This window comes from Liolophura sinensis, chromosome 5, assembly GCF_032854445.1.
Source record: "Liolophura sinensis isolate JHLJ2023 chromosome 5, CUHK_Ljap_v2, whole genome shotgun sequence".
Taxonomy (NCBI): domain Eukaryota; kingdom Metazoa; phylum Mollusca; class Polyplacophora; order Chitonida; family Chitonidae; genus Liolophura; species Liolophura sinensis.
The window spans coordinates 17,649,246-17,677,027 of NC_088299.1; the positions used below are offsets into that span (position 1 = coordinate 17,649,246).

The window sequence follows — 27,782 nt, forward strand, 5'->3', positions numbered from 1 at the left end:
TTGTGTGCGCCAGATGCTGGTGCCCTCCGTCATCGAAGTCAAACCTGTTAATTCTGTAAACATGATAGTTTACACGTGAGCGCTAAATGCTGGTGCTATCAGAACTGTTAAAATATTCAGTACTGCTCACCAAACGTGTTAATTTTACCGTTACGATTGATCCAGGTACAGTTAGACATTTAATAAGGACCAAACTTTGCAATTTCATATGAGTACATGTAGCAAGTGTTTGGTTCGAGTGTTTATTGAAAAAACAAGCATACTTGACAGGAGCAATATTTGTTCAAGGAAAATGTTGTGCTCTTCTGTGTTCATTCCACGTGTGTCGAATAATTCGAAATGACAGGTACCCTTGTGTATTAACCAATAACGGGGTGTAAATGCGAAGGTGTTGATTGTGAGACTTGCATCTGCATTCTGCATGTACATTCATACAATTTGTTACTAAGGAATGATATGATTAAGGAATGCTGTCTTTGGAAAATGCTTTCATCTAGGAATGCTGTAACAAATTGCCGCACAGGAGTATGTTTTTTTTTCTTTTTGTTAATATGTTTGGATGTTAGGCAATCGATCTAGCACTGCAGAATTCACTAGTGCCTCAAATCAATCATTCCAGCTCTTGGTGACATTTTTCAGAAATCTGTATTTGCCTTCCGGCGTACATATTAAATGCCAATCATATGGCTGAGTGCTAGGAAGAGAGGGATTATGACAGCTGAAAAAAGCCTACATTCGCAAGTTTTTGCCGAAGAAGTGGTCGTTTTTTTCAAAAATTAAAATATGAGTTTGTAGAATAAAGGATAATTTTAATTGTTTCCATGACAACCGTCTAAGTCTACACTCGTGGCACAATGACCGGGAGGAAAAGTAATCTCTTTGAAATATTAGATATTTCCGGGAAACCATTTCATTTCGTTGGTGAATTACTTAGGCGTGCTGTGCTATTATCCATATAAATTACATGAAAATTCTTGGTTCATATCGTCGCTTTAGTTGGTCTTAGTTTTATGCTTTGTTTTAAATTCTTGCTAATCTGAAAATAGACAAGAGATCGTAGGCGGACCGGACTTGCCCCAAATTGTCGATCTGTTTGAATCCTGCTCTAGTAACCTCGAGAAGCGGAAGGAACCTTCACAAATAGTGGAGGCGCTGCTTTTATCTGTTGCAACCGCTGTTTAATTTCGGCGATTTTTATGCAAAAATCAAGCGGCAATTGGTACAATAACTATACAGATGTAGGCAAAATCCATGAATTACCTCCACGTGTAACAATCACCGTTTCACGTTTCAGTGCGTTACATTTCAGAATGTCATTAAACAAAAGCATATCTCAACAAATTTAATGGTATTTTCAATGATTTATATATGAGAAAATCATGGAGCAAAGTGTGATTAATGTTCTCTTTTGGACCAGTATCGTGTAGTTCGGGGTCTGACATGCGCATTTGTGGCTTTTCCCCAGGTTAAATGTGCAAGAAGAGGACGGGGAGCGGTCCTTGTTCTGAACGGACTCTGTTGACATGAAGCATGTTTCAGGTAAGTAGGGTTTATCGTGCCGTTTGGGGACATCTTCAGATCCGTAAACAATCAAATACAAATAAATGCCGAATTCCGGTGTGAACTTTTCTGTCGAGTTGTCGGACTGACCTTTTTGTTGCATGTGGACTTGCTTCCCGGAAGTAGTAAAATCGTGTGTTATCCACACGAGGTTATCGTCAATAAGACGGGTATTAATTAACAGCGGGTGGTTCCGCGAGCTGCGGAAGTCTGTGTATCTTAACTCTTACCTTAATTAACAAAGCTCCAGGTAACATGCATCATCTTGTATCAAGGGACATCTACACTATTTCCCCATCACCATGGCAACAGTCACTTGTTAAACTTTTATGTTGCCTTGACATACGGGAAAGTCAGTCTCACAACATATTTTATATGAGACATCTTACCGCAGGGACTATCATACTTTTGTGAAGACAGAAGGAAGACTGGCTTAGTAATTGATCAAAACTTACCCCTGGGCAACAAAATATATGAACTGGACACAAATTAACAATGGCTTTGTGATATTTTATCCATTCATTTCCCATTGTGTCAGCCAGTGCTTATTGACGAAGGCACCCCCTTCTTTGGTTCAGTCTCCACGTATTGCAGACGTCACGTGTGTGTGGATAAGCTAAAGGAAATCCCCAAATCAAATTCAATTTTCATGAAGTAATCCCGTTGGCCTTTTTCTCTTCTTCACAGAAGAGACTTGTATCCTACTCCCTTCAAAATGTCCCCCACAGGAATGCTATTGTAAAATCTCGTTTTCCTTTAGCTCGAGGTGTTGTAATGAGTAAAACATGCGAAATGTAAAAAATCACTGCTATGGAAAAATGGAAAATGATTACGTATAATCAAACACAGGTTTCTCCCATGTAAAGACTTGTCCATCTAGTTCTGAAAGGCTTTAAAATGACTTTACCCGTGCTTCTGTTCAGTTTACATGTTACAGCTAGAATCATTTTGCAAACTGTAAAAAATCTGCTATGGTTTTATGTGAAGGTTCTTGTGCAGGTTAACCTTGTGCTTCATTTAATGAACCTACCCAAACAGCCGCTACCATTAATGATTGTCTTATTCTATATTGATTGTTATCGTGTTGACTGTTTACATTCAACAAGTTCCTATGGCATATCAAAGATACAAATTCCTATGGCATATCAAAGATACAAATCCCTATGGCATATCAAAGATACAAATTCCTATGGCATATCAAAGATACAAATCCCTATGGCATATCAAAGATACAAATTCCTATGGCATATCAAAGATACAAATCCCTGTGGCGTATCAAAAATACAAATCCCTGTGGCATATCAAAGATACAAACTCCTATGGCATATCAAAGATACAAATCCCTAAGACATATCAAAGATACAAATCCCTTTGGCATATAAAAGATACAAACTCCTATGGCATATCAAAGAGACAAATCCCTGTGGCGTATCAAAGATACAAATCCCTGTGGCATATCAAAGATACAAACTCCTATGGCATATCAAAGATACAAATCCCTGTGGCGTATCAAAGATACAAATCCCTTTGGCATATAAAAGATACAAATTCTTATGACATATCAAAGATACAAACTCCTATGGCGTATCAAAGATACAAATCCCTGTGGCATATCAAAGATACAAACTCCTATGGCATATCAAAGATACAAATCCCTGTGGCGTATCAAAGATACAAATCCCTAAGACATATAAAAGATACAAATTCTTATGACATATCAAAGATACAAATCCCTGTGGCGTATCAAAGATACAAATCCCTGTGGCATATCAAAGATACAAACTCCTATGGCATATCAAAGATCCAAATCCCTAAGACATAAAAAAGATACAAATTCTTTTGGCATATAAAAGATACAAATTCCTATGACATATCAAAGATACAAATCCCTGTGGCGTATCAAAGATACAAATCCCTGTGGCGTATCAAAGATACAAACTCCTATGGCATATCAAAGATCCAAATCCCTAAGACATATCAAAGATACAAATTCCTTTGGCATATAAAAGATACAAACTCCTATGACATATCAAAGATACAAATCCCTGTGGCGTATCAAAAATACAAATCCCTGTGGCATATCAAAGATACAAACTCATATGGCATATCAAAGATCCAAATCCCTAAGACATATCAAAGATACAAATTCCTTTGGCATATAAAAGATACAAATTCCTATGACATATCAAAGATACAAATCCCTGTGGCGTATCAAAGATACAAATCCCTGTGGCGTATCAAAGATACAAACTCCTATGGCATATCAAAGATCCAAATCCCTAAGACATATCAAAGATACAAATTCCTTTGGCATATAAAAGATACAAATTCCTATGGCATATCAAAGATACAAATTCCTATGGCATATCAAAGACACAAATCCCTATGGCATATCAAAGATACAAATCCCTGTGGCGTATCAAAAATACAAATCCCTAAGACATATCAAAGATACAAACTCCTATGGCATATAAAAGATACAAAGATACAAATCCCTCTGGCGTATCAAAAATACAAATCCCTAAGACATATCAAAGATACAAATCCTTAAGACATATCAAAGATACAAATCCCTAAGACATATCAAAGATACAAATCCCTTTGGCATATAAAAGATACAAATTCCTATGACATATCAAAGATACAAATCCCTTTGCTATATCAAAGATACCATACCATGTACGTGTAAATCAGTCGGCAATGCACTTCAGCACAACTTACATGTACATGTATTGGCAATTTTTATGGGTTAGCACAAACCAGGACATAAGGAGATAGGAAAGGTTTGGGTGATCACGGTTATTTTGCACTTTATCCAGTCAGGCAATCACGTCGGTATGTTCAGCTGTTGACTTCACCATTAGTGATCACCAAGCGCATGACAAGACTCGGGGTTCTTGGACTATCTTTCAGCAAATCTCAGTCTCGCCTGCCGTAATGAGTTTGTCTTGTCGTTCATTGATCATTCTACAGTAAAGCTAAATTAAGGAAGATAAATTAGCGGATCTCTTCCTTGATTGAAGAAATCCCTGGAGGACTAAGTAGACATGGTAGTCCAACTTACGGAGCGATAATCGGAACGAAAGCTGAGTATATGGAGATATTAACATCAGGTTTCTGTCTGCCAAAATCAGTTTGAGCTAATCAATGCTTCAGATGTCTTTAATGAGTCTAAATGTTCTTTGTCCTCCGCATAAGCTAACAAATCGTGCCACTATTTCATACCCACATAGATTAATCTGTCATGCTTACTCACTCTTATTTCATAAAGTCATAGGTAATTTTCTGATTACATTGCCGGGAACCGAGAGAAAATGTAGTTTTGGTTCGATGTTATCTCGACGTGATCTTGTTTGCAGAGAGCACACCGGTTTTTTCCACCGATAAAACTGAATGCCGTCTAAGAGGTGAAAAAGTCCAAGTACAGTGCGGAAGACCAATCAAAACATAAATAAATACGTGGTACGGTTTTCACGCTAAGCTCGAGTTTAATTCATACAGTAAGAATGAATTAACGTCACTCTGGCAATACCATAGCTATTTTGTGGCAAGATACAGTAGGAGAGTATGAGCGAATATGTATAGTATGAAACGTAAGGATAGGTACTTTAACATCCACTGATGCACTTAAAACGTGGTACCATGCAATACTATTTATTTAAGTGTATGATATGGGTGATTAATCCCTCCATGCTAATGGCGATATGCGTTATCCTTACTTTATATCAGGATTCGATTCGATGAGAGTTAGAGATAAGTCCCTGGTTTTACGGTTACTGTTAATGGTTGCTATGCATGCACGCGGAACATGGTTCCTCGAATATAATATCGGATAATGGTGAATGCCACGTAATGGTGTGTACGTGGAGATTTATACGTGTGTCAACTTACGGCGATGTTTGTGGCTTCCCGGTTCACCTGTAGACTTGCTATTATATTGTTGACTTGATTCACTTGAAGTTTTTCTTGCAATACATTCTTTATTTACTCAAACTAGTATATTATTGAGTGGATTTAGTTTCTGGTTTTTCGTTTCAGCATAGATGAGTTACGCGTGAACCAGATTGCCTGCACCGGTGTAGAACCGCTGCCGTTATATTCTTCGTCTTGATTTGTTTCGAGCTGATTTAGTTACCATACTGGCTGTTAAATACATGCTGTACTTGGATAATGACATACGTTTCTTAGATTGATTTTGAAGCATAAATTTGGTTTAAATTGTCTATTTGTTCTGTGTAAAGGTATTGATTTTAGGGGGATTATTTTTCACTTTTTTATTTTTCATTACTTTTCATACTTTTTCATTTGTTTATGTAAGATATTGATCCTGTGTGAAATGGTGGCAGTTTTTGGCATGCTCTGGTTAATAATGTGAGCTTTAACCCTGCCCTTGTGGACTTATGCCGTGTGTATCTTTCACAACTGTCATTGTTTTCTAGTTCTGTGTTTACTTCAGCCCAAATACGAATATGATATTGACTTACATAATAATGGTATATAGTTATGCCCGTTCAACTGCTGATCGCTCAACAACATTTTTTTTTTGGCCGCCACTTACAGCAACGACACACTTTAGCTTGTCGGGTTACTTCACCATTATTACTGTAATAATGTGTGTTCATTTTGAAATGATTACAGGCTGCACTGATTCTTGCGTTGAGAGTTACTTTGGGTTGGTATTGGGGAATAGAGTGGTGTAAATCGACGTTGAGCTGGTTTTATTGTTTGTTGTCTTACTTCGCATAAAGTAATGTTAGTCTGTTATCTGTTGTTGGCTGTTTTCTTGTCAATGTTGTGAATTGTTGAATTTGTTTTGCAGATTTGGGGAGGTAGATTTATACTGCTGCTGTATCGTTAATTAGGCTCTCAAGCTGAAAGCATGAAGCCTCGGCGACGAGGGACATATCTGTAACTCTCATCGAACAGAATCCTCATATATTTCTTGTTGTTCCTCGGGTCATTATTCTTATGAAGAAAGACGCCATATAAGATATATTAATACAGATATATTAAATTCTTTAAGAAACTTTTTGTACAGAACCGCTTACTGATTGCCTTGAATGGAGTTATTTTGCATATGTGGGCCTCTATGACCGAGGGAGTTAGCGTATCATAATGCACACCTCCAATGCCAATGCTGGCCCCCATTGCACAGGTGAAATATTCTTGAGTATGGCGTAAAACACGAATCAAATAACTAAAGAAATAAATATTTGACATATTCACACCAAATGGGGCTATAAGGTTTGAAAACGTTGTTCAAATCTGCTTAAATATCTTTAAACTCACGGCTGTCTCTATTTTTGAGCTTTAAAATAAAAACGTATTCAGTTATATGTAAGTTTGCTTGTCGAAGACGATTCAGATTTGATTTTTCTTACCATTTATAGTTTTCATGTAAAACGCCATTAAAGCTTGAAATCATGCGCCTTTTGTTTGCATGTTTGAAGATTACGACATCAAAAGTACTACCTCTTCGCATTTGAAGGTAAGTGAAGAACTCTGTGTGGTCTTACCGTCACCTGAATATTGTGCACTTCTATATAAGTTCTGAACGTATGGCGCTCCCAAGTAATTATTACCACATATGCTTTATACACGTGTATGAACATTTTGTGTTTAATGTATTTCACAGCCTACCCAAGCAATGCAGAATTAATCTAATTCTGTGCGACAGTTGCTGATACATGTGTATATCGCGGTCAGGAAAGCGCCCTAAATTTTGACTAAAATACCAGCGCCAACGTGTATATTATCGACTGTTAACAAACATCATTAGGCCGCGATTTTGATCTGTACTGAAGAAGAAGCTGAAAACCATTCGTGAACACTGATTACAGGCCTTGAAACTGCAGGTAGTTTTAGTTTGTTTTGTTTATAGATAAATGCATAAAAAATAATAGAATTACATGTAATAACATTTTTTAAATATTAATAATTAATAATATGGTATTTGATTCCCCGTGCACAGGTGAGAAAAAATCAGAACAACCCACCTCCATGGCTTTGTCTCTCATCTGCCAGACCTCTGACAGTTGAATCGTGACCAATGACAGGACGTTTCTGCAGTGCGTTTGGGGTGTTCATATCGGGGAGGGAGGGACTGGCTTGCCTGGCTCAGGTTGTCAAGACGGCAGCAATGTGCGCCGCCCAGTCGATGGCAATCGCTGCACCTGGCATGTTTTGAGTGCTGTCCATGGCTGGTAGTTGATCGAACTCTAAATTGAGAGGCTTTAGCAAAATCGGCTTTTGGTAACCGAAACGAGCCTAGGGCGACCCGAACCCGTTAAGTAGGAGATTATCGAGTAGAGAGAGCATCATCTGACAAGAGATCTGCACAACGGATTTATTCACCTACCGTCTGCCACCGCAGACGTATCGCGTGGCCAGGGGATCTCAGCGCGAGTGTATCAGCAGACTGTCTGAGAGAGAGTTGAGGCTTCCTTCATTACCATCCGGTTTGTATGTCGGCAGTGCTCACCTGGCGCTTGACAGAAGAGACGCCTGGAATTAACGGGCGATGAGCAGGCCGAAACAACAATACAGTCGTGATGGCAACTGTTGGACACGTACCAAAATGTGGCATTCCATTCTCAGATCTCATCATCACAAACTACGTTCTGGTGCAGTTTTTGGTGCTTACCGTTACAGTGATAGCCGGGTTCGTATGTGCCAAGACGGTTGTGGACAACGTGCGGCGGCGCTGCGCTCGCCTAACGGTGCTAGTTGTGGGTGCCGGACCTGTGGGGCTTACATCAGCCCTTATTGCAGCACGAAGCGGCAAGGTGGGCAAATTGATACTGTATGAAGAACGGTGTCGCCACGCACTTGTGAACCGTCCTAACCAGGTCGCCTTCGACAGCAAACGTGTAGCTTTCCTCCGTCGATTTGGCGTGGACTTCGACAACTTGGAAGGTTGTTGGCATAACGGATGTTTCTTCACACGCGTAGGGGTGTATATAGAATACCTGCTAAGCATTGTGGAACAGGTGGGAGTACCTCTGGATATCCGGCTGGACACCAGGGTAAGTGCACAATCTCGTCTTATACTTATCCGTATTCAAATTAAGCGACGTCTGCATCAATTCTGACATTTTCATGTTAAAATGGACACGATTTCACTCCCCCCCTCCAAAAAAAATTATGTACACGTGTACCCTGACATGTAAAATTTGAGAAATTTTCTTTTACTGAATCAAAAACAGGAAACATTCTGTTACACATGCATGTAGTTTTAATAATGTCTTTTAAATGAACAGTTTTCATAAATCTAATCAAAGCCAATTTATAGACGGATTTTGTTTTATTTGCATTTTGGCTGAACCATTACCCATTGCTCTAATTTAAGTGGTATTGAAACACATCAGCAGTTGCACTTCTCGAGGGAAACAAGCCGCTTAATGAACCGATCGTGATTTCTGTGCAAAACTGTGCTACTGTTATTACTATTCCACCTCTCTTCTGACCGGCCCTGATGGCTCAGTTGTTAGAGTGTCCGCTTCGGGAGCGGTAGATCCAAGGCCAATCCTGGGTCGGGTCACGCTTAAGACCTTAAAAGAAGAAGTTGTAGCTTCCTCGCTCGGCGTTCAGTATTAAGGGGATAGTGCAACGACTGGTTGACCCATATCAGTATAATGGCTCGGGCGGGCAGCTTACTTGCCTTCGGTAAATCGTCTCAGTGGAGCAACACGAGATGAAAGAGCGGTGTCACTCCGTCCTGCAATAAGGAGGCACATTACATGCTAAGGATTCCTTCGCCGTCACATGACTGAAAAATTGTTAAATATGAGGTTAAACCCTAAGCACCCACTCACTCACGTCTCCTCACGAAAGTTATCGAATGAGTGATCTCACCCTAAGCCAAACTAATCATAATTGTCAACAATTATTGTCTGTAGACCTAACACATCCACTCGGGTTCGTTGTCAGAAACGTGACGCCTAGTTCGTGATTGAGGTCTCATCTTCTGGGTGATAAGTGGATGTAACACCTGACCAGGTGATGGTTAGTCACGTGATCTGTCATACCTGTGATCGGTACCTCCTTGAGCTCATTCGCCGAGGGTGATCGTAGCGTATAGCGGTATACTCCACTAGTTACAACGGTTCATGTTCGTTTTGCATATATAACACAAAATGTTCACAAAATATGTCTGTTTCGTTCAGCTTCAGCACTGGCTGAAAATCCGTGAGACAAACATGTTTGAATGTTCTCAAAACCAGAGCGGAAAGTCAGCTGTTTTTGCATACCAATCAACTCAGCTGTATGTGACCCAGCTTAAAACACTCGGTGATACGAACTAATTTAGTTTTAACTTTCGTAATCCATGCCTGATCAACAGTAATAAGGTTATACAGGTGTAAACATCCGATGAACATGTCACACATGTGGTGTAGGAAAAGATCACGTTTTCATGATGTATTGATAACTATATAGTCGACAGTAAGTGGCAATCATGCAGTCAGTACTGACGTTCCCTTCCATAAGAAAAATGGCTGTTGGAGAGTTAGGGAAGGTGCGCATGGACTTCATGGGGCGTTGTTTTCGCAGCTATCAAAAACAATACATCATCATCAAACATGTCGAGTGATAGTGTACAACGCCAACACAGCTCACCCAGCCTGAAATCCCGCCAATTACGCGGATCTCGGAAATCAGAGTTGACACTACGAGGGAATCGTAGCGACACGCTGAGAATGAAGGCCCACAAAGGCGCAGTCTTTGACAATTCAGGATAGTTAGGATTTTACCTGTAGGGCATATGTCGATGTAGCACGCTGTGAATGCTGTTTATGTACGCCGTGAGTTCTCCGCTTACCTACACGCAATATACATAATATACAACAAACAATAAACACAGTAGTCGTTATTAGATGAAAGAGCTGGTAATTTCTGCCGGAGGTCTACTTGACCTTGATCAAGGTTTGAATCCCGCTCCTTCCTATGTATTAGGTTGTGCTTTAGATTCAGAGTGTTTGTCATATGGCTGACGAAGAGCTATAGTTTTCCTCTGGCTTTATCCGGTTTGCTATGAAACCTCACAGCCGTTATCTATAATGAAAAATTCCTGACTGTAACGTGAATTGCCACATCAAAATAGATAATATTTTAGTACCATGATGTATATCGGACAGTGCATGGAACATTAATCCTCGTATGCAAATATGCTTGGCTCTGCCGCCTTGCAGAACTACTTAAACATAAAAAGATTATCAGTTTCCCCCAGTCCATCTGTACACAAGGCTGTGTGTGGAAACCCGTACAATGCATGCTAAACTTCTCTGTGTCTATGGAGATCAGACGTGCTGAACAATAATACGGCATGCAAGGAAATAATGGTTAAACAGCAAGCATTAAGTACACTCCGTTGGCACAGAGTTCTAAGGAAAAAGCCAATACAGTTATATGACCGATGAAGAAATAAATGGAAACATTGTTATCTTATCTTAGCAGCGCCAAAATGTCTGCTTCTTAAAGACATCTGGGCATCCTAGGTAACAAATCAAGCATCGTTATTTATACTTATATCACACTGCAGAGAACATGTCTGTTCAGGGGTGTCTGTTTTTTCATAAAAAGGAATGGTAGTTTTCTGCACATAACTGGCTTTATTTAATCCCACATCGATACACAAGAGAAACGATTGTTCATGTTGCGCGTAGTTGGATCATTTGTCCAAATGATACTTAGAAAGTTTCTTTAAAATACTTGCCGATGTGTCAATTAACATATCCAAAGTGACAGCACAGATAGTTTTACAGTTTACAATGTAAGTATATATAACACCATAACGTGAGTGATAAATAACACCAGCACATGTTATCAGCAGAATGGGCGTAGGTCGGGCGTATTAACGTAGTGTGTTCAAGCTGATGTAGCAAGCAAAAAAGTAAAAAAAATCCTGCAACACAGCAACCATTTTTCATGATTTTGCGTGAGATGTGGAAAAAATCCTTTCTTCCCTCTAAGTTAAATCATTTAACAGCTGACCAGGATTTCTTCCACCCTTAGGTGCTAAATGTGGTAACCACTTCTTTTTATACACTAACCATGTGGTGGTCTTCAACTGATGCAAATCTGAACGCCTACGAGTTGATTAATGGGTCTGAATGCATTTACCTGAAGGCCTTTTTCTACAACTAAAACAGACCCTTTCTTTACAATTCGACGAAAGCCATCACTGTCATTTATCGTTAGCACTTTTTTGTATAAATATTTCACTTTGCTTCGAGAGTTTCATTTATACTGTGGCAATATTTATCGCTTCTGACTGAATCTTTTTTTTATGATTTTCTTCTTTGTTTTTTTTTTTTTTTTTTGGCGAAGAGGGATCCATATTTAAGATTACAAGCTAGTGGTTTATACAGCAGGAAAAATGCCACTAGTAATGCAGAAAAGGATACGAAAAGAGATTAGTCAATTCCACAAAAGCCTGAAAGTCATTTGGCATTTCACTAATTGCAAGTTTTGTTAATGGCGTTTGATTGCCTGGATGTGTGTAAGTGGAAGAAGTAGAAAAATCTTTACACTGAAGCTGGTGGCGGTTTGTACCACATCGCTGTGGGGGGTGTGTGGTGTATACGCTCGTTGGGTAATACCCAGTCGGTGGTATTTTTGTCTTTAGACGAACTTCATTAATTATACAGATGCCCTCCTCTAGTACATGTGTATAGCTCACCAGTCCTTAGAACACTCTAGTTGCCAAAACATGCTGTTAAGCACAGAATACCCATGCATTTATACTCCCGTTTTTTCTCACGAGGCAAGACAGTACCAGGGTGATGAAGCCAGACGTAAAACCAGACTAAGCCAGTACCTTCTAATGCCCAAATACAGTGATTTGCACTCGAGTATAGCGAGAGCCACTTTGACCTTTAAACAAGTAGCACATTTGAAGTTTATAATTGATACAGAAGGGAAACAAAAATATGTGCGGCAATCAGTAAATTATATTTAACGTCAAGAGACACGTATACTTAAAAGGTTATAAGAGAGCTACGCAGACGTTTAATCTGAATGATATCTTGAACTCGAAGTTCAAAGTACATGTTCATCTTTTTCATATTCATGAACTACACTAAACTTATAACTCATGGTTAACTGGTGAAATAATTGGCTTAATGACAGACACGGGCACCTAAGGTAATTTCAACATGATACATCGGCCAATCAAAAAGCAGTATATCTGATTGAGAGCCCACATTACCCCCGTCCAAGGAACAAAGTTGTAAACAGACTATAGCCTATCCGTCGTACCCTAACTCTTGAAGATTCAGTTATCACCGTTCGTTTAGTGATCATCATGATATAAACATAATGGTGATCACACTGGCCTTAACCTCTAGCTAGGGAGTGCTATAATAATATAAGCTGAAAATAGTTACACTTGTATGGCGTTCGGATAAAAATGGCATCTGTACATGCAGGGCAGATGAAATCGGGGACTTATCGCGCTCAGCAAATGGTAAAGTTACATGCTTTGAGATTATTGTGAAAAAAACTTTAATTGAAACTCGTTTTTACTCACGTCTATGAGTTTATGAGCATTCATACCAATGTACCGGTACATTAACTGATTAATGTTTGTTTTGTTTGCTTGTGCCTGTATTACTTAATATTATCGCCATTTTTCATTGCAAAACTAAATACCAGAACACGAACATCCGTGATCATATCAACGTAAAATGTTCCACGAAGCACACCACTTTTAGCATACTTCTTTATGTACACCCTCTCTTTGTACAAGATGTTATTGAAGTCCGCGGCATTGTTCAACAATAACGTTAAAGGTGATAGGCGTAGTAATTGATGACGTTGGTATAGCTAGGGTTATCTGGCAAGTATGGCCACCAGCTTGTACAAGCAGCTGAGTTAACTGTTAGTTTGCTGAGCTCTCTATCGCCGTCGTTCCCTCGTCAGCTGTTTGAGGTAACTTGGCAACCACCTGGCTCCATGCTCCATTCACTTCTCACCGATACTGTAATCCTATAATTAATGTCTTTTCACCACTTCTTACCCTTTGAGAGGGCCGGACATACTCTGGCGCTGGGGCCGGGTAGGGCAGGGAACTACATTGCTAAATGAGTTATTTCAGACGCTGTAAAACGTCGATACGCTGCATCTGGTGCCGAAAATAGGTGGCTAGGAATAGATTTATTCTAAAGTCGTTATATTTTATTGAGATACTTCAGGCAATGGTTGAACTGCTTGGTACAGGCGGGTTATTAACCATTGGAATGTGGTTTGGCTTCAACAGTTTCCCTGTGCAAATTGGCCAATAAGGGTCGAGAAAGATAAGGAGACAGAGAGCGAAGGTGGACAAAGGAAAGAAACACCAGAGGGAGCTTTTAGACACTTTGAAAGACAGGTTAATGTGATCAACCATGGGAAGTGGAAAGGATGAAATAAACGTGATATATATTGCACCTGAATACACGGACAATGTACGTGTTAGTTTGTTAGCCTAGAAAACAATTCCAGTCATGATTAAAGACGGTCTCAGAGTGTACGTCGACCGTCCAGAGCCCGCCCGTCGAATTAATTATACTGAAACACATTAACTGAATTTTGAATCTTTTGCAAACTGGAGGTTAAAATTTGGCTTTGAGTTCTGTGGGCCCTGAAGTTAAAAGCGCTGTAGAAAAAATTAAGAAAAAAGGACTTTTTTGACCTTCAGAAGAAATGAAAAGGCCATCACAAAAAACTAATTACAGGAAAACCGTCGCCTCTGCGTTGCCAAAGTCATTGGTTACATTAAAAGCTTTCTCGTGTCGGAGATGGTCCCGTTGATTCCATACCAAGAATGACATTATAAGCTAAGTTACAGCTGATAAGTACACATGTAGCTACTTACAGATGCAGATCTGTGTCACCATAGTTTATACGGAGATTACTAGGGTGACATGTCATAATATTAAATTTATAACAATAGCCTTAGAAACGGAGATTCTAACACTATCGGGGCCTCTGTGGCTCAGTCGGTTAAAGCGCTATCGCAGCGTAATGACCCAGGAGTCCCTCACTAATTCGGTCGCTGTGAGTTCAAGTTCAGCTCATGCTGGCTTCCTCTCCGGCCGTACGTGAGAAGGTCTGTCAGCAACCTGCGGATGGTAGTGGGTTTCCCTCGGGCTCTGCCCTGTTTCCACCCACCATAATGCTGGCCGCCGTCGTATAAGTGAAATATTCTTGAGTACGGCGTAAAACACCAATCAAAAAAAAAAAAAAAAAAAATCTAACACTATCGGCGCGCGAAAATATAGTTCAGCATTCCTCAGGTTTAAATCCGGAGATAAAGTAAATGTGATACTCTCCCACTGAGGTGTCATATCCGTTTTCCTGCAGGTAGAAATGAGACAACATTGCAAATAAATTAGTCAATTCTGTGATCCCGCACATAGTAGTGGGACAACATTGCAAATAAAGGGGCCAATTCTGTGATCTTGCACGTAGTGGTTGGCCAACATTGCAAAGTAATGAGTCAATTCTGTGATCCTGCACATAGTACTGGTACAACATTGTAAACAAATTAGTCAATTCTGTGATGTTACTCGTAGTATTGGGACAACATTGCAAACAAATGAGTCAATTCTGTGATGTTACTCGTAGTATTGGGACAACATTGCAAAGTAATGAGTCAATTCTGTGATCCTGCACATAGTACTGGTACAACATTGTAAACAAATGAGTCAATTCTGTGATGTTACACGCAGTATTGGGACAACATTGCAAACAAATGAGTCAATTCTGTGATTTTACACGCAGTATTGGGACAACATTGCAAACAAATGAGCCAATTCTGTGATGTTACACGTAGTATTGGGACAACATTGCAAACAAATGAGTCAATTCTGTGATTTTACACGTAGTAGTGGGACAACATTGCAATCAAATGAGTCAATTCTGTGATCTTACACGTTGTAGCGGGACAACATTGCAATCAAATGAGTCAATTCTGTGATCTTACACGTTGTAGCGGGACAACATTGCATTCAAATGAGCCAATTCTGTGATCTGCACATAGTACTGGTACAACAGCTCATCCTTTGTTCCACCGGTCATACTTCATTCTGGGCACAGGAAACTTTGTCTACAGAGCCGCCCTAGGCTAACTTGATTTCAACTACCATAGCAACAAGTGTTAAAGATGTATGCTGCCATGAATGTTGCAATTAACTTAACCTCTGATGACGACGTGGAAAAGGGCTGTCGTTCTCGTGGTAACCTTGGTACAGATAACGTCACACTTAACGTGACAGATTCTTCTACGGCTAGAAATCAACGTTGTAGATTCTGTCCATTCTGTCAACACAACTTTACAGACTACCGCTGATCTAGTCCAATGAAACACTATCATGTTTGGCTACGGTGTGATGAGAATAGATTAAAGGACAGGTTTTATCCGGAAAATGTGGTATTAAGCCAAGTCATACGTGACTAGTTTCTGTACAGCTCTACAGAAACCTTGTCGCTCCCTCGAGGACGTCCCCAAGGGGAGGGCCTAGTTTCGCTGATTGACTATCAGTGCCTGATCTCTCACTCTGATGAGGACCGGGCACAGAAGTGGTTTCAGTCGTGATGAAGTTCGATCAGGCTCTGTCATTAGACAGCCTGCCATCAGAGACATTGATTTTCCGTTCAATTAGACATTCTTCGTTATAAATTGGCAGACACGACTTGCTAACTCTGCCCTGGATTTCCGTTCTCATTGGCGCTTGCTTCCCGCACAGATTCTCAGTATGGTTACGTGGCCGTACCGCATGCGAGCACTGTAATGGCTGATCATTCTAATGACCCATGTTGTCACATTTTTGTACCCAAATCCTCACCTGGTAAAACATGATACATAATCCTAGATCCTAGTGGAGATACAACCATCGGCCACCTGCCCGGCCACCTGGCATTTAGGCTGATAACTCACTCCAAGTCTTCAATTTAACGAAGTTTCCATTCACACGTTTACTTAATGCAGATCTCTGTTATTTTGTCCATAACATGGTGGTTTACTTATTACGTAGTTCTAGTTGGCAGAAATGAAAATAATAATAATAATAATAATAATAATAATAATAATAATAATAATAATAATAATAATAATAATAATAATAATAATAATAATAATAATACATATTTCAGGCAAAAGTCAATAGTTAAGTAACTAACTAAATTAGAAGTAATTTCGGAAATGTGGAACTACTGTGTCTCTGGTGAGCTAAATCAAGTGGCTTTGTAAATCCAAAGACGAATCTTTGTCACTATTTTAATCATTAAAAATTCTGTATATCACAATGGTTTGAAAGTGGCGCTATTTTCTGGTGTCAGATACGAAACTTTAGGCAGGGGGTTGCCGTTAACAACTTTAAGTTTGTGCAAGGCCAGTAGATGCATACCTCTGGCTGTATCTTAAGAACAGGCTTTAAAACATGTTTTAATCTGTTTGTCTTTTTTCCGATTTTCAGGAATATGTTTCCTCATCACTTTGGATCAAAAACTCCTCTAAATCTGGTGACATTTGCCAACATTTGAATCTCATCGGTATTCAAAAATGTGTTCAAATTTGACTATTTGCATTGCTTTTCATCAATTGTATTAATGCATCAGTGACATCACAGGTAGACGATATTTTGTAGCACTTGTTTAAATGAAAGGAATGAATAAAAATGTATGCGTGTATTACGTAAATATTTTTAACTGTCAGCTTCCGATACTAGATTCAGACCTTCAACTGTATAATTTGCCCATTAGCTGATGCATGTATTTATTTTGCTCCAGGAATTAAGCTGTCATATGGATACTAATGAATGACTAAATGCTCACACAAATGGAGAAGTTCAGTTAGAAAATTGCAATTTCAGATAACGTTTTGTGCAATTTTGATTCCATTTCATTGAACCATGTATGAAATATTTTTCACATGTACAAAACCCACATTCGCTGCAAGGAGTTAATTACATTGTTGGGGTTTACCTGACTAGTTTCATATTCTAAAAGGAGTTCTAATTCAGTAAATCTGTCTACAGATTCGAACTAAACGATCTTAAATGAGATCCTAGAATATGTGAGAACAAAGCTCACACCTGTCCGAAGTGGAGAAGTTCTCATTAGTTTGGAATTAGACATTGCCTTATCCAGTAACCGATCGATCAAAAATTAAACTGTGTAATACAGAAATAATAAGCCATTGTCTTAAGCTATGAATCTGCATGCTATAATTGTAGTGTTACATTTCATATGTTATTACATATTTCATTAGTAACTGGATGTACACACACACACACACACACACACACACACACACACACACACACACACACACACACGGCCACTAACCATTCGTGCCTACTTCGTCCAAACTCTGTGATAGGAGACATACACTTCTGGACAATCTATAACATCTTGCAGGTCGACGTAAAACCATGGGCGCCCTTGCCAAGAATTTCAATCTTTGATCAACAGATCTCACACCTGTCCGAAGTGGGCAAGTTCTCATTATCTCCATGCCAAGATTGATCCGTACACCAAAAGCACAGACTAATCATAGCGTACACACAATCACTAAAAGACAAAGCGACGGCAAGGTTCTGATTTCCAACAAGCCGCATAGACTTAACCGAATGATTACATATTGCGACCCAGGGAGCACTGAACCCCCAAAAGATATATCCAGATTGCCATTACCATATACGCCTTAGGGGTTCTACAAGTACGTGCACAAACCTAATTTTCAAAATCACGGGTCAATGCGTCTCTCTAGTTCAATCTGAGGTGTTCTCCGCGCATTTAAACCCCTAGCCAGTGGAACATAAAACATCTTGCAAACGAATCCATAGGCTGCCAGAGCTTTAACTGAACATCTCCATTATTTTCAATTTACTCTCGACTCCCTACATCCGGTTTGTGTGGCTAATACACGGACTAGCTCCACATCATCTTCTGGGAATGCCTGTCATCGAACGGAAATGATTTGCTTGTATCTTGTGCAGTTCAGGGAATTCGCCTCTAACGACCCGCCACAAAGCCACCACGGCAATTTCTCAAAAAGTCACCGGGTTAAGCTCTTAGAGCTTGTTAAGGAGGCTATGTGTTTTGGATCTTTGATCCCCCTAAACCTTTAGTATAAAATAAGACTGGCACTGACGTGAAGGCTGATTCAGTCAACTACTCAAAATTTATGTCAACACTTAAATTTAATTGAAACATGACGTTAGTTTCATGCTTTATCGCATTGTCACCATAATACTTGGGGAAACCATGAAAATTTTGGCTTTTCGTATGTCTACACTCAAGCATGAAAATTTTATTCAATATAAGCCGAACAGTTCTTACCTACGTCAGCCGCTTATCGTCATACTTATCCATTTTGATCACCAGCAGTTTGAAATCATGACATTTCTAAAACTGACTCTGTCGATCTAGTGAAAATGTATTAATAACAGGTCAATGTCCTGGGTTGACGTCTATGTTACTTAGCGTTGGATGGTGCTTCAAAATCGATGCTAAAGACGAATTAAACTGTGCTTTCACATTGCGCTAAACTATGCAGCTTTTTGTTCTTTTATACACTTTTATGAAAAATATAAGGCCGTTTGACAGTACTTATAACTGGAAAACAACATGTAGGCCTACGTACTAATATGATCTTTGCCGTGTACGAATTTGAAAAAAAAAACAGGCCTGTTTTAGAATGATCTTAAACGTGAACAATTCAAATACATTTAAATCCTCCTGAAACAATCCCCAGAAACTCTCGAAGTTTATTCTTGTCCCTTTTGATCACTTGCATAAAAATGTGACCTTTGTAAACTGACTGAATTCTCTATATGTACCTGTTAAAATAGCCTAACTACTGTAGCAGCTTATTATTATAAGGCCACTGTAACAAGGTAGGTTATATAGCCAGCTACAGTAGTTAGATTATTGTAACAAGGTAGGCTATATATTCAGTCACAGCATTGTAACATTGTAACAAGGTGGAGCTTTTTCATTCAGTTACAGTAGTTAGACCATTGTAACAAGGGCAACGGGGTAGGCTGCATACCCAGCTTAGTTTTCCATAGAGTTGTATACCTGTTACAATGGCCTAACTGCTGTTGCACCTTATTATGATTAGGCCATCGTAACATGGTAGGCTATATAGCCAGTTACAGCAGTTAGACCATTGTAACAAGCTAGACTATACATTCAGCTAAAACAGCTAGACCATTCTAACAAGGTAGGCTATAAATTCAGCTACACCTGTGAAGCAATTGTTACTAGGTAGGCTAGCAGTTAGGTCATTGTCACAAGGTAGATTATCCATATATCCAGCTGCAACCGTTAGGCCTTTGTAACGGGCTACATACCCAGGTGGATTCTCCAAGGAGCTGTATCTGCTGTAGCAGCTTGTTATGATTAGGCCATCATTACGAGGTAGGCTACATACCCAGCTTCAGCCGTTAGGCCATTTAACAAAGTAGGCTACATACCCAGCTGTGCTACACATGCATAATCAGTCAAATTCTCAGACTTTCACTAGGAAAGATTGTTTTGAAAATTTGACTTCGACCGTGAGGAGATTTCTAAACCTTTATTATTTACAAGCTGACATGGGGGACCTACCCGCAGAATAAATAGACTGTAAGTGTTTAATGTTTTATCACAAAATGCAACCATTACTTATCTTCTGCAGTCCTTGAATCAGCCCCATCCTACGTCCAGACATATACAGCGTACCTGGACATAAGAGCCTATATGTTGTAATCGAACTCAGTCACGATGTCCTGACATCTTGATAATCGTCCTCTGCCATTACATGTCTTCAGAAATCTTGACATTTCCAAAACTGTCCGTTTCCACATGAAGACATTGTGATAATCTGGAGTCGTTCTCCACAAGTCTCCCAGTGCTTCAGTCTCTTTTTATATTTCCGTCTAAAACGGAACATACATGTTCCTGCGTGAAATGACTCAACTAGAGGCTGCGTGGCCAAAAAGCGGAACATACATATTCCTGCGTGAAATGACTCAACTAGAGGCTGCGTGACCAAAAAGCGGAACATACATGTTCCTGCGTGAAATGACTCAACTAGAGGCTACGTGGCCAAGAAATTGTCAATTTGGAAGACGGAACAAAATGAGCGGTGTGAGTTAGCCCGGGTAGTATACACTATTCTTAGTTCCACTTTACACATAATCTTACCGTAAACGATGGATTGAAGAAATGGTTACATCTATACTCTCTATCTCTTTTAAAATCGAGATGGAAAAACTACATTTGTTTACTTATCATTTGTTCAACCGCACACATTTATTACCGAGTTGGTAATCTCTTTCTTACGTCAACTGACTCGCATGTTTTATTATTATTATTATTATTATTATTATTATTATTATTATTATTATTATTATTATTATTATTATTATTATTATTATTATTATTATGATGTCATAAAGACGAACTGCAAACTGTGAATTACACAGGGATGTCAAGTGTTATGCGGAGATGACCTCCATTATTATTACACAAATAATATGTGTTTTTTTAAGGCAGAATATATACTAATAAGGTATACTTATACTAAGGTATAAAATTGAGACAAATGAACATGCAGTCAAATAGGCAGATCAACTGATTTTTAGTTTGAGTACATTTTGGAGTAATTTATAATTTTGAATATGTTCTGCTAAGCGACCAATTCTGTTTCCACTTTTTGCCCAGTGGTTAATCAACAGATTTTGATATACGAAGAATAAGAATACATTTGGCTTAAAGACGATTTACTGTCATTAATGTCAGGTAGACAAGGTAAGACAACAACCTGTTCTCACTCCAAGAGATTCAGAATTCTAACCTGTCTACGTCAGAATTCAAATGAATCTTTCTTCTCATCCTTTCACAGATCTTTATTTTGCTTTATTTCCAGTTTACACGAGACAATTTTAAAAATCTTGATGTATCCGCGGGACGGTTACTGGCAATCGTGTGTGACGGTACAAACGGTGTGGCTGCCAGCGTGCTGGGATTAAACGACGCCTTTATGCAACACTCGTGCAAAGCGTACGGCGCAGTGGCGGCCATAGAGCGCACGGATCAGCAGCAGGTGCCCGCGCCAGAAAAGAGAGTCCACGGACTGAACTTCGATATGACGGCGTACGGTATGGACACAGTAGAACCGGATGGCAACGAAGGTTTCCACCTGAAGATATTCGGCAGTCCTCGCACCCGTTACATGACACTGTGTATACCCAAGTGTGATACAAAGCTGGTTAAAGCGCTTAGAGTGATATTAGATCGGTCGGTAAGTTACCTTATGGCGACAAATCCCTGTAGGATAACATGATGAGTTCTTCTCTGCCCGACGCTCTAGCGGGGAAGTTGAGGAATTCATTAGTGTGGACTGCCCGAAGCCATCGTGCTTGATGGCTGCTGGCTGGCGAGGGTGTGAAGACTGGGACTCCGGGGGGTAGTGTCAATTTGGAGGCGGCTAAGTGCTTTACCTACTCCACCGATTGAGCATGTCATTGAAAGTCGATCACCCTAGTTCAAAAGACACCTGAATAGCAAAAACAGAGAAACTTTGCACACAAAATTGCAACTTGCGGAGTTAAAAGGTTACACGAAATTTCATCAGTTTAATTTGCTTGCCATATATGTCTTGACAATGGGCATATAAAACGTTCCTGTCAAGCAACCTCAGAGTAATTAGGTATATCAGATGTTTAGTATCTTTCGTGAAAACTGTTTAAAGACTTAACAGCGCTGTTTATCGTTCTCGAAACCAGCCAGGAGCTACATCTAAATATAACGGGCAAGAGTTCACCTTTGCAAAGCAGCAGTTAGGGGTTTCCTGGGAAAGCCGTTTGACACTGTCTGAGTAAGAAACAGTATCTTGTTTGTATTTTTTCACACCTCTGTTTCAGATGATGAGGAATATATTCCAGACATGTTTCAATACGTACAAGTCAAGCGAGGAATCCAATATATCAGACTCTTTTGCTCTAAAATATATGAAATTTAGCCCACGTTTGTTCGAGATAAAGTTGTCTCAGCGAGAGGAGACCGTCGCCTATTACGAGGACTTCGATATGTTTGTGTTAGCTGAAGGGGATTCGGCTCGGAGCTACAACTTCCATACAGGTCAGTACGTGGAAAACGCAGGTATATGCTGAATAATGGTCACAGTTTGGTATTTTAATGTGTAGCTTCTTACCTGCCGCAACCTGCAGATGGTCGTGGTGTTCCTCCGGCTCTATCAGGTTTCCTACCACCGTAACGCTGGCTGCCGTCGTGTAAGTGAAATAGTCTTGAGTAACGACGTAAAACATCAATCAAGTAAGTACGTAAATACATGTGTGTACCAAGTATAAACGATTTGTAATACCCCACAGTCAGATGATATCAATAAGAGGGGGGGGGGTCAATGTGAGCTTAGCTTAACTGGGACTTAAGACTACATAATTGCCTTCGGCCAGTATGTGGTGTGCATATATATCTATAATGAGTGAGTGCTTGGAGAACGTCGTACTTAACAATTTTTCAGTCATATGACGACGAAGGGATCCTTAGGACGCATGTAATGTGCCTCCTTGATTTCCACCGCTCTTTTATCTAGAGCTGCTTCACTGAGACTTACCGAAGGCAAGTAAGCCGCGCCATCGAGAGATCTAGTACGCTAGGACGGCGTAATGATCGGATCCCCCATTAGTGCGGTCGCTGTCAGTTCAAGCCCACCTCACGCTGGCTTCCTCTCCGACCGTACGTGGGAAGGCCTGTCAGCAACTCGCGGATGGTCGTGGGTTTCCCTCGGGCTGTGCCCTGTTTCCTCTTACAATAATGCCGGCCGCTGTCGCATAAGTGAAATATTCTCAAGTACGCGTTAAACAACAATCAAATAAATAAATACTTGGGTCAAAAACTACCAGAAAAGCTAGGGTCAGATGTGACCCTGATATCCAGGTTATAGACATGACCAACTCTAAATATTAGGGTCACTTATCAAACCCTATAAGTTATGGTCACGCGACCCAAAAATTAGGGTTGACCTACGCCATGAATAAGGGTGACATAATCCTAAAATCTAGGGTTACTCGACACCATTAAATAGAGTGAGTGAGCGAATGAGTGCTTGGGGTTTAATGTCGTATTTAACAATTTTTCGGTCATATGACGACGATGGAATCCCTAAAGTGCATGTAAAGTGCCTCCTTGCTGCAGGACGAATTTCTACCGACCGTAGAATTTTGACAGTTTACATCGTCGACCATATAAGATGCAGGTTGATTCCTGTGTTAGGTTTTGTTACCAGCCTCTGGCAATTTTTAATAAATACTTTATTGCTGAAGCAGATGGATAGGCCGCGTATATGTCGACCGGGTGTCAGTATACTGTGAAGTTAGTGGGATGTTTTATCTAATGTCTCGTCACACTCTCGCCGTTGTTTTGTTCTCTATGCAGTAGTCATTTATACTTTAATCTTGCATAATCCAGGATTCTGCTCCTGAATTAAGCATCCCCGCCGTTTCCTCTATTTGCATCGTTATCAAGGGATTGTATGGTGAATGTAATGACGGCATTTTGAGAAATTCTAGACCAGTAACGTCTAATAAATTGTAAATAACATCACTGCATTTGCATGAACAGTTGGGATAAACCCATAACTGAGGTAAATTGACAAGAAGTCGTATTTCACCTGTTATGTTTTACCAACTATCACACTGCCGTAGCTGCTCTAGTTTCACTTCCCAAGATACAGCGTTTTGTATTCGTATGTGACGGAAGCAAACATGTGAGACATTATCTAAATTACTTGACATAAACGATCCACCAGCTTTCTGGTCAATATTGCATTAGCTGGGGTCATTCTGGGGCAGCGCGAGGGAACGAGAATAATAAGCTCTAATTTAGGCTCTGTCCTGTTTTCCTGAGTGGCAATTTGTTTTCTCGGAAACGTGTTAAGATTCTGGGTGAAAAAGGGTTGCCTGGAAATGGTCGCCAGTGCGCGACACGCATTTAATTTTAAATGGAACCGCGGTGATATAAATGTATCTGTAATAACGAAACAAAATATTGCAGTCTTGTTCCCTAAAACAACTTATGAATAATTGATCTTCACGTCTTGTGGTTTGCCTCTCTCCTTGCCAAAGCTGGTCTAATTGAGCAACTTACTCTACGAATGATTTATGTATAGACCACTCCGTCATGTGGCGTAATTATACTAAAAGCATCCGCTCTACAATCCACATGCACTTATCATCCAACATGCTATCGTGCTTCTTCTGGACGGAATCATGTAGCATTTTTCAGATGGGTCAGGATGAAGGAAGAGTCTGTGTCAAGTCATGCGCCTCTTTTCAAACGACTTGCCCTTGTCTAATATTGCTGGAATATTATACTCAAGTGCTGTATAGCCTAAATGTTGTGATCGACAATAGCTCTGCATTTTTTGTTCAACATTTTTTTTCACTCCTTTTCTTTCCTTTTGTTCTGCTCATTGACCAGTTTTTACGAAATAACTTTCGGCTGCATTTCATCTTTCATATGCTTACTGCAACTTTCACTGTACAACTTTACTTAGATTCACATCAGTACAACTACCATATGCTCACTGCAACTTTCACCGAACAACTTAGTTTGAATTCACATCAGTACAACTACCATATGCTCACTGCAGCTTTCACCGAACAACTTAGTTTGAATTCACATCAGTACAACTACCATATCCTCACTGCAGTTTTCACCAAACAAATGTGAATCCGAATTAAGTTGTTCGGTGAAAGCTGTGAAAACTATATATAGTTGACTACATTTCAGCCTGTATTTATAGTAAAATCGGCCACTTTGGGCTACGTGCACTGGGGAACGCCAATTGCCCATCTATTCAATGTGGCTGTAAAATAGTACTTCCGACGTTTTCTTCTTTTTTTTGTATTTATTGTGAAGGCCTAAAATCTGACTTCTGTACGCCTGTTGTGAACTGACACAAAGACATAACCAAGCGAAATGTACAATACTACGACTTGCAAGGCTCATATCTGACTTTCAACACATATACCCTACACCAGAAAACAAACACAGATAAAAAAGTAAAATTGAAAACAAAGACAAAAACAACACATGCGGATAAAATTAAGAAATAAAACCTAGCCAGCAATGTTCTGTTCACCTACCGATAACTCACATGCATCAGACGAGACTTGTCTACTGTTTGGAGCAGTGTGTAATCTGGTTGATTTGAGCATGGCAAACTTTTATTTCTTTATATTGATGAAAGAATGTGACTTCTTGATTTCGACATTTAAAACAAGCGGGAATGAACGTTCGCTCTCCCCTGTTTGTTAAGATGCAGCTGTCTGTCTTGTTGCTGATATCACCCAGTGGTGAATTAAGTCCCCCTATATTTGTGCTATGTTAATGCTTCCTCTTGATGTATACATAAAGCAGTAGTTCTTAATCTGTCACTGAAAATCGTTAACATTTACACGTAAACAGATGGCGGAAGTGGAATGAACTGTCGCAAAATAATGTCAGAGCTGTCAGATTGTGAAGAAAGGCAACGCTCCCACAGCACAATCCACACATCACCCTAACCCTTTATTTATGATTGAAATGACACAGGGGTGGGGGGGGGGTGGATTTCTTAGACGCCAGGTGCGCATGTGTTGCCAATCTGACCACACTTCGTTCACATTGTTTTAAATGCTAAAGTTTTTGAAATTATATTAGAATAACGCGTGAGCCAAGCAAAGACGCTCAAATAATGTTAAGAAAACCCTTTACAAAAGAGCGGTGGAAATGCGTCCTGTCACAGGGAGGCACATTACACGTACATGCACTCTAAGAACTCCTTCGTCGTCATATGACTGAAAAATGATTAAGTACAACGCTAAACCCCAAGCACTCACTCACTTATAGAAAGGAAACATTCTTCTGCATAGCGTTTTTGTAAAAACGAGGAACGTTTCGAATCCTGACTATGATACATATCTCATCTATGTCTGTGACTTCGTTTTCAGAGCAAACTGGTTACGTAAGACTCATGTGATACAACGCAGGTCAGTCCAGTTCATATTCGAAAATTCATTGCCCGGGAAAATATACCCTACTTTTATGCTCTGTTTTAGGTATGGACGTGAACGTTGGCCTGAAGGGCTTGGAGACGCTTCAGCAGTTCATCAACATGGCTGCCTGGTGTGAAAGTGAACACGCCATTTTGGAAACTCTGTTATTCAAAGCAAATCACTCCGAGCAGGTTTGTAAAGAGTTCCTGCGCTCAGGACTTCGGGACTATTTGTTTTCGTGATGAGAGAGGAAAACTTCCATAAACCGCTCCTGTATTCAACCGCAAAAGTGGGTTAAATATGACATCTTTACCACCTGTGTATGCTTCTTGGGGAAAAGAGTTGCACATTCCATTTTTGTGTACTAAACTGCACTTTCTACCACGGGGCTTTACCAAAGCCAGAGTGTACATTATTTCTCTGACATGATTTATTACTGGCGGAGATTTGCATATGTAACGACACCAGTGGTCGAATGAGCAAATTCCTGTTGACTGTAATGCCCAGAAGGTTGTGATTGTCTGACTATGAGTATGTGTGTGTGTGTGTGTGTGTGTGTGTGTGTGTGTGTGTGTGTGTGTGTGTGTGTGGAGCTAGTGTCATTGGATCGGTGTCATTTTCAACCCCAAGGAACAATGGACGAACAGAGGATTACAGTGTGTGGTACAGCTGCAAATCTACCCACCAGCGCCTATTGTGCAGCCAGCGTCATCATTTGCATACATCAGCAAGACTAAACACTGCACAAGGTTTGTTCATCAATATCGTGTAACTTTGTTCAACTGCACGATCGTTATTTTCTACTTGTTTCCGACGAAAAACCCGGTTGTGGAAGTTGTGTATGAACTTACATGAAGAGCGTTCAGTATTTTTATAGTCCCATAGACTATCCACGGCTTGAGCCTGGCACTACGCATTGGGCTATTACTATGGCCGTAATGAAATTAAATGTTCTGTACAAGAGACGACGAGAGAGTCATTTGGTTCCATGTGTCCACGAGCAGACACAATTACCGTAAGTAAGCGCGCTTTGGCTCTCATTGACACCTCCCAAGCCCTATATAAAGTGTCTGCTGGAGGCTTTACGAATTTTCGGCCCACACAAAGTAAGGCCGCTGGTCTAGAGCTGCACCATTCTTTCAGACCGCAAACAACACGGACTAACTCGATCTCAAGGACAACCCTTTACAG

The 27,782-nt window shown here is 40.0% G+C and overlaps 1 protein-coding gene across 2 annotated transcripts; it reads left to right on the forward strand.

Moving 5' to 3' along the window:
* Positions 1 to 1,469: 1,469 nt before the first annotated feature.
* On the forward strand, positions 1,470 to 26,932 carry LOC135465802 (uncharacterized). 2 transcript variants are annotated; one of them, XM_064743151.1, is made up of 5 exons: positions 1,470 to 1,539; positions 7,532 to 8,585; positions 21,458 to 21,832; positions 22,455 to 22,671; positions 26,655 to 26,932. In XM_064743151.1, the coding sequence occupies exons 2-5, from the start codon at positions 8,112 to 8,114 to the stop codon at positions 26,831 to 26,833; spliced, it is 1,245 nt and encodes a 414-aa protein (XP_064599221.1). In that variant the 5' UTR covers positions 1,470 to 1,539; positions 7,532 to 8,111; the 3' UTR covers positions 26,834 to 26,932. The 2 variants fall into 2 exon arrangements, with proteins under 2 accessions (XP_064599221.1, XP_064599220.1); XM_064743150.1 differs by lacking the exon at positions 1,470 to 1,539 and having other exon boundaries at positions 5,810 to 8,585.
* Positions 26,933 to 27,782: the final 850 nt, after the last annotated feature.